General features: G+C 36.4%; 1 protein-coding gene and 1 long non-coding RNA gene across 5 annotated transcripts in view; one reads left to right on the top strand and one right to left on the bottom strand.

Moving 5' to 3' along the window:
• Slc26a7 (solute carrier family 26 member 7) overlaps positions 1–6,593 on the bottom strand; it is a 111,821-nt gene extending 105,228 nt beyond the window's left edge. For all 4 annotated transcript variants that reach the window (XM_069991043.1, XM_069991045.1, XM_069991044.1 and 1 more), the window contains exons 1-2: positions 6,479–6,593; positions 5,952–6,262 (exon numbers count right to left, since the gene is read on the bottom strand). In XM_069991043.1, the coding sequence (XP_069847144.1) occupies positions 5,952–6,144 (193 nt within the window). In that variant the 5' untranslated portion in view covers positions 6,145–6,262; positions 6,479–6,593. The remainder of the gene's footprint in view (positions 1–5,951; positions 6,263–6,478) is intronic.
• Positions 6,594–6,731: 138 nt separating this feature from the next.
• The window catches only part of LOC138805850 (uncharacterized), a 68,308-nt gene continuing 60,500 nt past the window's right edge, over positions 6,732–14,539 (top strand). Inside the window, exons 1-2 of the long non-coding RNA XR_011365652.1 lie at positions 6,732–6,804; positions 13,049–13,165. This is a non-coding gene — a long non-coding RNA (uncharacterized lncRNA). The remainder of the gene's footprint in view (positions 6,805–13,048; positions 13,166–14,539) is intronic.

The following is a 14,539-nucleotide window of genomic DNA, read 5'->3' as shown; positions in this document are numbered from 1 at the left end:
GGGAAGAATTCCCAGACAAGCCTTTAATCTTTGCAATGCAGTATGCTTCAGGAATTTCCACTTATTGTTCCACATGTCACTGAGCTGCCCTCCGGAGTGCAATGAAGCTGAGCTTCCACACATACGTTTTGGTGCCAGTAATGCCACACATTCTGCATAATTATAAGGAACATCCAGCTTTTGTCTAAGGCCCAACACATTGTGGTTTGAACGTCAGGCAATCCTGTGGCAGCTTAAAGTTTTCATGGTGTGGGAACAGAAATTCTAGGTGATCCCTTGGAATACAAAGCAAAACACTCTCAAATTCCTCCTCAGTGGATCAGGTTCTTCCATGGCAAGTCATGCATTTCAGACTCCTGCTGTGTCTCAACACTTGAGTTTTCATGTTGCAAACAACATAGCCCCCAAGTGCTCATGGAGACAAGCATGAGAACTAAATGCTATAAAGGCTGGTCTTAGCTTGCCAACCATGTTGCTAACATATTTTAAGTTGATGGCATTCTCTACAAACATTTGTGTATCTACAAAACATATCCAGTACTGAAGGCCTTCAAGATAGCAGTTGAAAAATATGATGGTAGATGCTACCAAACGTGGAAGGTTTCTACGTGGGAATAGTCATAAGAATTTCTGAATTTTCAAAAATATTTTTCAAAGTCCAAACAGTTTCTAAGAAATGTTTGAACATGGTAAAAGAAAGACCTAAAAGTTTATTTTGCCTTTCTTTATTTGACATGTACATGTCTACTACATTTATTTACTCTGGTAACTTAGCAGTCTGATAAAGTCAATAGATTCTTTTCCCCAAAATACTTTTTAAAACTAAGTAACAAAAATACATATGATTCTGAAGAAATAATGTATATTAGAATATGTTAGTCCATATTTACAGTCCTGAAGGTTGTGTGGATGCAGGTTAAGAAATTAATTGTAATGTAATGTCTTTAGGATTGTTTTATTCAAGGATAGATTTGAAGCATTTTGAAGCATCCCCCCCAAAAAAAACACATAGGCAAATGAAAAAGGGAATAGGAGGGCATTGAAGTCTCCAATCTAATGAATATCCTATAAAATTGGAAGATGAGAGCAGCAGTGGGTAGTGGAGGGAAGAGTGAGAATATGGAAAGGAGTGAAACTGATCAAGATTGATTGTATTCAGAAACTGCTCTGTTCAATGGCAACTCTTTTGTACCATTACATAAAGATAATAATAAAAATGTAAAATAAAAAAAATGTTGAAAGAAAATATATTTGCAGATGTAAAAAAAATCCTTAGCCACCCACAAGAGTAAGCAGGAAGCGTGGCAGAAGAGTGAGTTGTAGAGACTGTGCAAAATGCAAAGTTTCTAGGGTGGCTCCTAATGAGAGCATCCAGATTCCTGCGGGGAATGTGTGCTCTGTATGGCTATGTCTTTTCTTTTGTGAGAGACACTAAGTATCTGTATTTTTATATCAACTATCTACATTTGTTAATGTTGGTTGAAGAAAACATTGCTTGGGACAAGAATTCATACCATTTAGCAGATTGATTCAGAGGGCAGCAAATTTATAACTATGTGAAATGAATATAAGTTGGAAGGAACCAATTACTCATTAAGTCTATGTAGTTTTCTACTATCTGCAACTTTATTATATTTCTTTGTAAAACCTAAAAACTAGTTGAAAGTCAGCATGCTTCTTTCTTATGGAGGTAGCACACTGCACAGTCCATAGTTTATAGCATGTCTTTTTCTGTACATTTTTAGTAGCTTCTAATAATTGTCCAATGAGAGAGGTTTCATTGTGATATTTCCATATGAGCATATTAATCATTGTCACCCATCTATTACACTTTTATCCCTCCTTCCCAACTTCCCCATGATTTTACAAATTTTAAGTGTGTTCTATTATGACATTCTCATCATGCATATAGTGTATTTAGATAATATTCTCCCTGTAGAATGTCCTAGTATATCCTATATGTTGAGAAGTTACTTGTATGCACTTTACAGGATGCAAGTTGGTAAGACTATAAAGCCAAAGACATTGTCTTTGGTTCCAAAGTTCACAGATCAGTGCAGAAAACATTGTGCCAAAAGTTTGTAATACAATGTGTTACACGAAGCGTATCATGGAGATAGGTGAAAGGCACAAAGGGAGTAACTGAGAAGAAAACAGACATGTTCCCATGAGACTGAAGGCTTCTCAGAAGAGATTTTTATATAAAAAAGCCCAGATTAGTTTACCATCTCATAGGATGTGCTCAAGAATCAGGTTTATAGCCAAAGGAAACAGAAAGCCATTAAAGATTATGAACAGGGAGAGAAGCAATCTGGTCATATTATTATTTTTTTTATTATTCAGCTGTAGTATGGAATATGGCCTATAGGCAGGGACAGGGCAGAGACTAAAGATGTACAGGAGGCTAATGTCAACTCAGACAGCACAATAGGATAGCACATACACCATAGAACAAGACCACTTGGTTGGAAAGACATTTAGAGGAGATAAATGAAAGAAGTTAATGACTGATGTTGAGTGAGGAGGGAGGTGGGATAGAAGGAAAGCTCCACAATGACTCACAGGACTTCCTGTGAGAGTAATTCTAGTCCAAAGATGATAGCATGCTCTCTGGAATCAGGTTACTTAAATTCAAATCTTACCCTCATCTGCTGTGTGGCTTCAGGAAGTTATTTATCTTTCTCTGTGTTTCCCTTGTGTATATATGCCAAGTGGTCTGGCAGCATGGCTCACATTTGTGCTTGAAGATTACTTATTTTAGAAGATCAAATGTCCCATTAGACATGATTTCAGAACAAGGAGGTTTCTATGAGTAAGTATGGGAAGGAAGAATGTTTCATTCACACAGTGGTAGTGGCTAGAGTCCTTCATGCAGATGAAATCATCTAGGATGCTTTTAGAGGAAGATCATGATTTGAATCTTCAAGACTCTAATGTTTAAGGGGAAGAGTAGGAGGCAAAATCACAGAGCCTCTTTGAGAAGAATACACCAGAGAAGTAGCAGGAGGAAAACAAGAATGGTACCTTAAAACCGAGACAAAAAAAAGGCCCCAAAGTAGTACAGCACATGTAAGAAATACCTAGAGGAATCAGGTATATTGATAAATGAAAAGCTTAAGCCATTCACAGCTACAAAATGTTAAGTAATATAATTTTCTGGATGAAGTTGCTCATGCTTGTCCCAGGCACAAGAAAAGCACAGGTGAGATCATCAGTATCTGAGACCAGCTCCAGCAAAAGCATGATACCTTCCTTATCTGAAAAATAACTAAAGGAAAAAAGGGCTAGGGCCATGGTTCAATTGGAACTGTACTTGCCTAGCAAGCACAAAGCCCTGAGCTCAAACCTCAATATACCCACAGAAACAGGTAAATAATTAAATAAACAAAATAATTAAAAATGACTCTTTGGTATTTGACTTATTGGAAATACTCAAGTACTAGCTTTCATTATTTTCCTTGATTTTAACTCCATTCCTGGAGATGAGAGAATGAAAAGCAATGATGAGATTGAATCATTAACTTTCCAGATTTGTAGGTCAACAAACATTGGATTCAATCATTTCTTCTAATTTAGTTAGTGATTGAAAAGTTGTTTTAAATATCAATAAACTTTACAAAAGGGTATTTTTTTCTGCTGCCTGTATTATTATTCAAGAGCAAGCATTACCCCTTCTTTCTTTTAGAAATGGAACTGATGCTAATCACCAATGTTATGCTCATCCAAACAGGAGTTAGTAGTATCAAAATACCATCCTTACTTTGTGTCCTTCTATAGTTATGTTTCTTGTCATTTTGCCTTTCATTCTGAAAACTACAAGGATGAAACTTAGATGCAAAAGTAATTTGAAGGGAAGAATATTCTTATTTTTCCAAAGACATGTCTCCTATTACCAATAACATTGGCATTATGAGAAGTTCATTGTTTTTGGCAGTGTAGGAGTACGAAGTGGAAATGTTAGGCATGTTGGCTTTGGAATGGAGTCCTGACTCCACCACATCTCAGGTAGGAGGTCCAGTGAAAGGTCTTTACTCTTCTAAACCTCCATTTCCATACATGGAAGGAAATTGTTGTCTCAGAATTGTTTTAGGATCAAGGGACAATATATGTAAAGGGTTAGTCCAGGGCCCCTACAAGAAATGTAGCTTTACAGTAGTTCACTACTTAACTCTCCGTAGTAGATGAGAATGAAAAACGAGAGAGAACTGTGTTTAGGTAACTTTGAGGAAGATTCATCTTTTTTGTATACCAACAAAAGCCCCTATGTTCTTCATAGCAAGGTAGTGTACCTTGTCAATATATCTTGTAACTCGTCAATTCCGTGAGTGCCTTCCAAGGCACCTAGCAGCTAGCTCCATGAGCTCCCATCGCATGAATGCTGAGTGAGCTTTGTGCTTCTCATCAGCTGGGCACTCATCAGCATGTTTCTTCACAACTAGTGAGATACTTACTTGGAACACAGAATCCCCCAAAACCCAAATCCAAATGAAAGCCAACCCATCCACTACCAAAGGCTTACCCCTAAACTGTATCAATAATGATAGACAAAGGAAACTTTATCATATCCCCAAATCTTATTTGCCTGGCTCTCTTTTAAAAATAAAGAAAACTAAAACCATAATTCTCTTTCATTTTACATTATACTGGAACCAAATAAATGTATAACATATGCTGAAACTATCTAGAGAATACCCTCTTTTAAGTCTATCACCTAAGTTTTCCAATGACAGAGTGGCTTTTCATTTGGAATTTAAAATCAAATACAAACAAGGCCAAGAGTGCCCTAACCAGTTATTAACTTTGCATTTTTCTGAAAGATTATTATGCTTTGCTATTGGCAGAATAGTCATTAAATGTGTAATGCAAGACTGTGCAGTGAAACAGAATCCCATAAAGTATGATAGCACTATGGATGTGAAGTAGAGCCACCAAGGCAGATGTTCCTCATCATACTGAAAACACAAATACACAAATCAGTTAGCTTTAGCTACAGGATAACTTAATTAAATGAGTGCTTATAATTTAACAGAATAAATAATTGTTAAAGCCATGGAGGTAGGAAAACTGCAAAGAATGTAAATCTATAAACTCTATGCCAAGAGAACAATCCTCAAACCTTAAGGATGAGAAATGGATACATCAATTCCTGTTCTTACTAAAGTAGAAAGTTATTATGGGAATTAGGCAAAAACTTGTGATGCATAGGCCTTTAGGGAAAACACATGTGTGTGCATGTATCTGCACACACACACACACACACACACACACTTTCACAAATAAACACACACACACTTTAGGTATCTGTCACAAAGAGAAACACTATCTAAACTCAGAGTATCATTTAGAATCTGCCTTGGGAAAGTTAAAATCAGAGTTCTCACTAGGTTAAATTTCTTATTGAGATATAAATGCAGCAGGTAATGTGATACAGAAGTAAACCTACACACACAGTAAAACATAAGCTCTAAGGATACAGAAGATTCTCTTTGCAAATAATGATCTTGGCAAAGAGCCTTCTTTATGTACAGAAAGCTTTGCTCCCTTCTTACAGCAACCCTCAAGGCTACAACAGGTAATTTTTCAAAAACAATTGCATTCAAAACAGGAGATATTTTACAGCTAGAGTCTATGAAGGTAGGAAAATACCCCAGCAAGTTCTGGTTAGAAAAGCTCATTTTCCCACAATTACTGATTTTTTTTTAATTCTACACTAGAATGCATCTGAACATCACAAGTATGCAATGCCATTCAAATTTTGGTTTGACACTTAATTGCTAATAAAATTTTAAAGCAATTATACCAGAGATATACATACACTCTACTTATTTTCCCACCAAAGTTGATTTCCATTTCATTAATCACACTGTCACTCCCATTGCAATACCTTTCCAAGAGGCAAAGTGACATCTATTCTGCATAAAATTGGAAGAAAAAAAACAGGAGTACATTACCTTGTGTCACCTGTTGAACTGCCAACATTACCCCAGACACAATGTCTGGAAGCAGGTTTTCCTTCAGATTGTAATGTGGTGCCCATTCCAAAATAGGGAGCCTCTTTCTACACCAGTATTTGATGTCTTCACAATGGGGGGTATGCATCTTGCTCCACAGCACATTTTTCTTTTTCCTCTTAGCCCCTGTCATTTTTCAGATTCTCTCTTGTAACAGTCAACTTCTTCAGACAAGGAGGAAAAGAAATCTGTGGCAGAACACCTCCTTTCAATGCCAGGCTCCAATTCGTCTGTGGTTTACAATGTCAAAGCTACTCAGAAAATAAATAAATGAGAGAGAGAGAAAGAGAGAGAGAGAGAGAGAGAGAGAGAGAGAGAGAGAGAGAGAGAGAGAGAGAGAGAGAGAGTGAGAGAGAGAGAGAGAGAGAGAGAGAGAGATTAACAGAAACACTTAAATGGATACAGCTGGGCTGTCGGTCTTACTATGGTGCCGTTAATTATTGTAGACAAAAATTATAGATATAAACCTTGAATTCTTATCTGAATGAGAAATGGTTCCTGTTATTTTTTTCTGATCTTGGAAAAGGAATGGGTTCAGTGGTAAGTTGGTCTCCAGCTCTCTCGCCAGTAATTCGGTTTATATTCACTGGAGCTTTATGTTTTTGGCTGAAATCCCAATGGTTAATGAGGTAGCTCTGGGCGTGTGTTAGAAGTGGGCTGGGCTATGCTAATGAAACCAGGAAGCATCCAGCTAGCCCAGTCTCTCCCTACAGGCTATTGGAAACCATAGCTCTGCCAAAAGGATCTGTTGTACAAAATATAGACAGAGAATCCAGCCACGCTTCTCTGGGAGGTATGTATTTTCAATAGACCCAGTGAACTTCCAGTCTACAAGATTCAGAAACATGACAAGGCACTGGGAATGTCCTTGTGATTTTTCTTCCCGGATAGATGAAGTCTTCACTCACACAAACACATACAGCCAGCCACTTGCCCTGCTGTCTGGGTAAGGAATGGTTAGTTCTCATAAAAGCAAACTGATATTTTATCTCGTGGGCTTAGAAAATAAGTATCAAAATGAACAAACATTTGTGGCTGGAGACTTTTCTTTGTCTCTAAAGCTGATCATTCAGTTTTCTTCAACCATTTCCCTAAATTGTATAGTTCACATACTTAATGCTATTGTAACTGAAATTTGTTGAGGAATAATGTATCTTTAAAACGGTTGGCTTGAAGTCTCTTTAACTTAATGTGTGTGCGTGTGGGGGAGAGGGGAGAAGGGGGTGTTGTTCTCTATTTACATAATTTCTTTTGGGAGGGGGGAGGGGTGCTGTTCAGAGCCTAAGTTGTAATATTCTATTTTTTGGTATTAAAACTTAGATTCAACTGATCTATTTAATCTACTTTTAACACTTTATGTTGCTATTCCCTCACAAACATTAATCTTTGTTTTACATACTGCATGAATTCTATACTAGAAGAAATTCATCTAAGTCACGAACTTACACTTAGAAAATGAAAAGAAATAACTGAAAACTTGGTGAAAATCATCAATCAACAGCTATTACTTGTGTAATTTCAATCATTTAAAATTTCGTGTTAAATCTTAGCAATGAAGACTTCGCTGCTGGGTGCCAGTGGTTCCCACCTGTCATCCCCCCAGCTACTCAGGAGACTGAGCTCTGAAGATCACAGTTCAAAGCCCTTGAGACTCTGATCTCCAAGTAACCACCAAAAATCCAGGAGTAAAGCTGTGGCTTTACTTTACTTTACTTTACAGGAGTAAAGGTGATAGCCTTGAGCAAAAAGCTAAGGGACAGCAACCAGGCCCTGAATTCAAAACCTAGTTAAACTGAATACACACAGACACACACACACACACACAGAATTCACATGAACAGGTGGATCTATGTAGAAGCCTTAAAATCACATTACTGCTAGCACTTATAAAATATTTTATGACTAAGAGGGAGGAGAAATTCAGCTAATGAATAGTATTGAAAGTTTCTTAGTCAAAAATTTCCTAGAGGGGGGCTGGGAAGGTGGCTCAGTGGTAGAGTGCTTGCCTTGCATGCACGAGGCCCTGGGTTCAATTCCTCAGCAGCACATAAGCAAAAAGCCGGAAGTGGCACTGTGGTTCAAGTGGTAGAGCACTAGCCTTGAGCTGAAGAGCTGAGGGACAGCACCCAGGCCCAGAGTTCAAGCCCCATAACCGGACCCAAAAAAAAAAATTTCCTAAAGGGGCTGGGACTGTGGTAGAGTGTTTGCCTAGCATGCATGAAACCCTGGGTTCGATTACTCAGTACAACATACACAGAAAAAGGTAGAAGTGGCACCGTGGCTCAAGTGGTAGAGTACTAGCTTTCAACAGTGTCCAGACCCTGATTTCAAGCCCCAGGCCTGGCAAAAAAAAAAAAATCCTAAAAATTAAAATAAATCTTTTTCCCCCAATATTTCTAATCAACAAAGGAAACATTATGAAGAGATTTCTGTACAGAAATAAGATTGCACTCATAAAATTCTAGGAGGTTAAAATTATTTATTCAAAAATTTTAATGACGAAGGTACCTTATTACATATTATCTATATGGGGTGCCTCTTGTTACACATCTAGTACAACACCTTTAAATTAAAAAGATGAATTTATTTTCTTCTATCTCAGATGAGGACCAGTAGAAAATTTATTCTTAAATCATCCCTTTGATCACTGCATTGCTATGTTTCAATTTTTGCAACCTCCAATATCAGTCTTAAAGCTGTTAGTAAAAGCAATATGGCCCATCTCTAGTCCCTTGTAGTTGGTATCTCTTCAACTCTATTTAGGCCAGTAAAATTTTATTAAATAAATGTATATTTGAGATAATATATGAAAGGCTATAATCCAGTAGATTCTTGTGGGAAGAGTGTTCCTACTAGAGGATTCTGCATAAGGATGGAGTAGTGATTGACTCTTTATTAAGAATCATTTGATGAAGAAAGTAGGAAAATGTGAAACTAACTTCAGGGGAAATAGAGTAAATTAATAATAAAGTCATACAATAATTAATATAGGAGCTCAGAGGGGGAGAACGTTTATTACCATTGAGGAAAAAAGGCTTTGCATCTGCCTAGACCCTCTGCTTCAGTGGATAAGAACACCCTTTATGTATTCCATTCTACTTTGACTCCTCAGCCTAATATTAATTTCCCTAATTTTCTTCTATATTGAGTTCCCAGTTCTCTAATCACTTACACCATCTATACATCTACTATTTTTCTCTTCCATGAATCCTTCCTGGGCTTCCCAGAGTTTGTTTTGTACTATATTATCATCAACCCTTTAAGATTTTCATGGATGTAGAGCTGTAGTAGTTTTATGGCATATTGATTTTCTTCTTTAAAATCTACTCATGTGATTCTATTGAGTTTGGCTTATAAGACTGTAAATGTTTTGAGTAGCAGTTATTTGAAAATGTTGCTTTATCATTTTCCTTAGGCTCTTGTGGAAAGGTCTACTGACTGTAGGATCCAATTGATAACTATTATCACCGTACTATTCCTGAAATTACCCCAAAATCACTTAATCCATCTCAGCCTAATTTTTACACTGTGCTGTGAAAGAATCAGGAAAATGGGCAGAAAGGGAACAAGAATCAGAGATAGATGAGCAAAGATTTGATCTTCTGCTAACTCAATTTCACCCAGTTCTCTTCATGTTCTAGCAAAAGTTCTCTCTTCAACACCAGTCCATTCCCCTATGTTATAAAATTTGCAATGTGGATAGAGAAAAACCTTAATGGAAAGTGCAGGAGGGACAGGGAGGCACAAGATAGGTAGAAAACCACATGGATTAAAGCTTCAGAGAGATTTTCAAGGGTTGGCATATGAGAGTCCCTGGAACAATGATGAAATGTAAGGGAACTGGGCCAGGATTGAGTGAGGTAAGAGTCTTTGGGGAAATATTGTTCAGGTTATAAACTGGATCACATTTAATGGTTTTTGAGAGATACAAATGAAGACTGACATTCTTATATAACTTTTGATTAAAGCATGATGTTTACCTGTGTGGAGACTGGGACAGCTAAAATGTTGACTTATATCAAAGTTATACTTGGAAATTGAGTCTTGTAAGCCATGGATGGCATCAGTTCCTAATTCATACTTAGTTCTGTAAGTTGATCTATGTCATTTTAATAAGAAGACACTATATGAGGCTATTATCTAAAGAGAAAAGTAGAAGCTGAAAGCCCTTCTCTGTTCAGAATTATATCCATATAGAAGGAAGGAACTTTTATTAAGTTTACCAGACAGGGTATACCTAATTTGCTTAAAGTTTTATATAATTTGGCATTGACCTGAATCCAACTTCTGTTTTAATTTTTTCCAATGACTGAAGTTAACAGGCTTAGAAAAATCACCTATTTCAATTTTCAGACCTTCTGATTATTAGAACATTTTTCCCAATTACTGAGCCAAGATCTGCAACGTAAGATTTTTGCTCTTTACCCAATCTCTGTTACATTACAAATCTTTCAGCTTCAAGTCTAATTTATTCAATGCCACACCAAAGAAAAATTATTCATTGTTTCCTAATGCAGTTCATCTCCTACAAATACAACTATGTTTAATTGTGGGTGCACATTTATGAGGTAACTGCAGACCTAAATGGTACAGTTTATCTTTTTCTCATGACAGACCGATCAGCCAGTACAGTGTAGTATGCAAACTTCTCTGCTCTTAGCATGACTGCTAGTGTGCCTTATTTTACTTTCTTTAGAACATTCCAGTCTATTTCATTACCACCTGTTTTCCTGCCATCTTTTTATATTCAATAATGTATTTTGACTCCTATAAGAAATCTAGACAGTCACATAGTGAGACCAAAGGAGGATATTCTTAGGATAGGATCACAAAAGCTCAACAACTATGTGCATATAATCATATAAAATAATATTTATTGAAATGTATTTCAAAAAATGAAATGAGAGTTTTTATGGGCTTTTCTTATGTTTTCATTTTCTTTACCTTTTATCTTGTTGGTTAGTTTATCTGTCTTGGAGGGATAAGGAAGGATACAGAAAGGGTGAGACAAAGGGTGAGCAAATGCAGCAGTGGTACTCATTAGTCACTATGTTGAAAAAGAACTATACAACTTGTGGGTGGAGTTGGGAGGGAAAAACTGGGAGAGGTGATATTGTTCAAGAAGAAATGTATTCATTACTTGACTTATGTAAATGTAACCCCTCTGTACATCACAATTACAATAACAATAAGATATATATGTATATATTTATTTTATATATATATATATATGAATGTATATAAAAACTAGCCTAACATGCAGGTCATTGCCAAAAAAAAAAAGAACTAGCCCTAATAAAGTCAACACATGCCTATGAAAAGAATGACTTATACATTCAAATGCACATTTGATAGTGATCCACACTTTCAAAGATATGGAATCTAAAAGGAAAGAGGGGGAAGAAAAGAAGGACAAAAAGAGGAATAGGGAAAAAGAAAGGAAGGGGAAGGAGAGAATATTAAAGAAAATAGCTATTCATTGAGGATTAGAGGTTGTTTCTGACCAAAATTTAAAAAGAATAATTATAATGCATAATGGTTTAGGATACATCACACTTTTATGATGTCAAGATGGTAATAAGAAAGTTCTTGTTTTCAGTATAGTACTGGAAATCCTCTACACTAAGTTCTACATAATTGTGGGTCTGTGATTGATATGTTAGAACTCTGCTCTGTTTTACCACATAGTTTCTATGATATTTGTCACCTGTTTACTTTTAACTTAGTGTGTCTTTGGTAGGGGGGAGCTTGAACTCAGTATTTGGGCGCTGTCCCTGAGCTTTGTTTGCTCAAGGCCAGTGCTCAACCACTTCAGCCATAGTTCTACTTACAGCTTTTGGTAATTAATTGGAGATAAGAGTCTCATGAACTTTCTTGCCTGGGCTGGCTTTGAATCCCAGTCCTCAGATTTCAGCCTCTTGAGCATCTAGGATTGTAGGTTCTAACCTAGTATTTACATTCAAATCAGGTTTATTATGGAGACCCTATAGTTGAATCTTCCTTTTTAAATTCAATATAACAATCCTTGATTAATTAAGCCATTTACACTTAATGTGATTTTTGAACCGCATACATTTCAGTCTGATATCTTTTTTGTGAGATTTTTCTACTCTGGGTGATTGGCCCATGGAAACTACCTGAGCTCCTGAGCTCACTCATTCTAATTTCACTAGTGTCTGTCTCTTTGTCATGTTCATGTATGTACTACGTTTTACTTAGGTAGACGTTATGCATATGCAGGATTGTAGGATTCACCAAGGAGTGTTTTCCACCCCTTGTACTCTTCTGTGCTAAATATAGCTGTTTTTAGATTCTCCAGACTCATGTTCACTTCAACTTCTTCAACCTAAGAAGACTGGCAATCTCGTCCAGGTTCTCCTTCATCCTCCATGCTCTGTTTAGAACTTTGCTAACAGAAACAGGGATGTTCATAAAGCTTATTTTGTCTATTTCTTGTATGTTTGTGGTTAAATAGAGCTGTCTGATGTCTAAAACATTGACACCATTACTTTATATAGTCTAGAAAATTAGTTTTATTTGTTTCAGGCAGGAGGATAGATTTAGTTCATGTTCCTCAAATCTAGCTGGAAATGGATGTGATCTCTTTCATGATATGCTTTTCAAGTAGCCTACAACCCCTGTGATCCCTTTCCCATAATTTGTTCCCACTTTTCAAGTTATCTTTCATAATATAATGCTAAAATTTAACAAACTATTGTGCATTATCTGGGCTCTGAGTTGAACCTTAACTTTTTCTAAATTCATGTATTAAATGGTATATTCTCCATCCTTTTTATGAAAGAGATTTTAATAAAATCCTAAGCACCCAATTACATATTCAATTTTCTCTAATGTCTGGAATCAAATAATTTATTGAATCAAAATCTCTCTTAATCTGATTCTGCCATTACCTATACTAATAGAGAAGGTTGTTACTCCAACATATTAGCTGCTCTCCAAATATGGTAACTTCTATTAGCCATCTCATGTTCTTGTAACAAAGTACCAAAGCCCAGGATTTCTCTCTCCTGTTCTAGAAACTGGAAAGCCTAGGATAAAAGTGCCACTTCATTCAGTTCCCTGTCTTAGTGGCTTGCGAATGTCTACCATCTTCCTGTGTCCTAATATGGGAGAAAGATGAAGAAAGTTTTCTGGTAAGTCTTCTTATAAGAGCACTAATCCTACCGTGAGAGCCAAACCCTCACAAATTCTTCTCACCCTAATTAACTCCCAAAGGCCCCATCTCCAGATACCCTCACACTGGGGATTTCAGCTTCAACACATTAATTTTGGAGTAACACAATTCAGTTCATAACATTGCCAAACATTGATTAAGCATGTTCAAGAATCCTTTATCCAAACTCCTAATAAATTTGTTGAAATTGGATCTAGACTGTATTTTTACCAAAAAAAAAAAAAGAAGCAATGTTTCATAAGTAAATGGTATCTCCATTTCTGTCAAACTGCAAGTTTTCTACCTTTTGCCCTGTTTGTGCTAATATGAAACACAAAGTCATGAAGCATTCAAGTGATAGAAAAGGGTAAAATACAGTCCCTGTATTTCAGATGGAAATGTATTCTTTTGGAGGAATTGTTTAAGAATAATGAGTCAAATATAATATTTTAAATCATATCCAAAACATATCATAAGGGCTATTATCAAATATACTGTCCTCAGTAGTCATGTAGCTTTTTTATATAAACTTTGTATTAAAAAACAGATGCTTGGGGCTGGGAAGGTGGCTCAGTGGTAGAGTGCTTGCCTTGCATGCATGAGGCCCTGGGTTCGATTCCTCAGCACTACATAAGCAGAAAAAGCTGAAAGTGGCACTGTGGCTCAAGTGGTAGAACACTAGCCTTGAGCTGAAGAGCTAAGGGACAGGGCCCAGGCCCAGAGTTCAGGCCCCACGACTAGCAAGAAAAAAAGATGCTATACTTTGTCTAATAACTTCATTATACTCTTACCTGTATATAAAGTTCTCATCAGAATGAATATTAATAGCAAAGAAAAAATAGACTATTTGAATCATGGTTATTAATAATAATAATAACAGTTAAATACTCCAGATAGCTTAAATATTCTCCTTAGGATCAACTCCAAAAGCAAATTCCCCTAACATTATGAAATAGTGGTTAACATAAGAAATTCCTATTAGGGGAAATTCAACAATAGCTTGAACGTTGTAGTTAACATTAGCCTAATTAGGAGATCAAGTTGAAAGAATATGTGGTGGACCTCTAATTAAAAGGACTTAAGCAATGTGGAGATCACAGCATTTCTGAGAGATGCACAAAGTAAGATTCTATTAGAACATTCAGCCCTTGTAATTACCTGAGGCTCTTGCTTCCTTGCATCAGCAAGCATTTATCGTGGATGATAGGAATACAGTGTACATAGAAAGATAAACTAAGAAAGTTGAAATATAACCAAACTCTCCCCTCTGTATTATTAAAAATGTCAAAAGATAAAAGTCATGTTCCTACTTATCCATTGCTCTCACTTGAATGCTTCATGACTTGGTGTTTCA

The sequence above is a fragment of the Dipodomys merriami genome, unplaced genomic scaffold (genome assembly GCF_024711535.1).
Source record: "Dipodomys merriami isolate MVZ:Mamm:240054 unplaced genomic scaffold, mDipMer1.0.p SCAF_4, whole genome shotgun sequence".
In the NCBI taxonomy this organism is placed as follows: Eukaryota; Metazoa; Chordata; class Mammalia; order Rodentia; family Heteromyidae; genus Dipodomys; species Dipodomys merriami.
The sequence above is the reverse complement of the archived record's forward strand: the minus strand, read 5'-3'. Positions and strand labels throughout refer to the sequence as shown.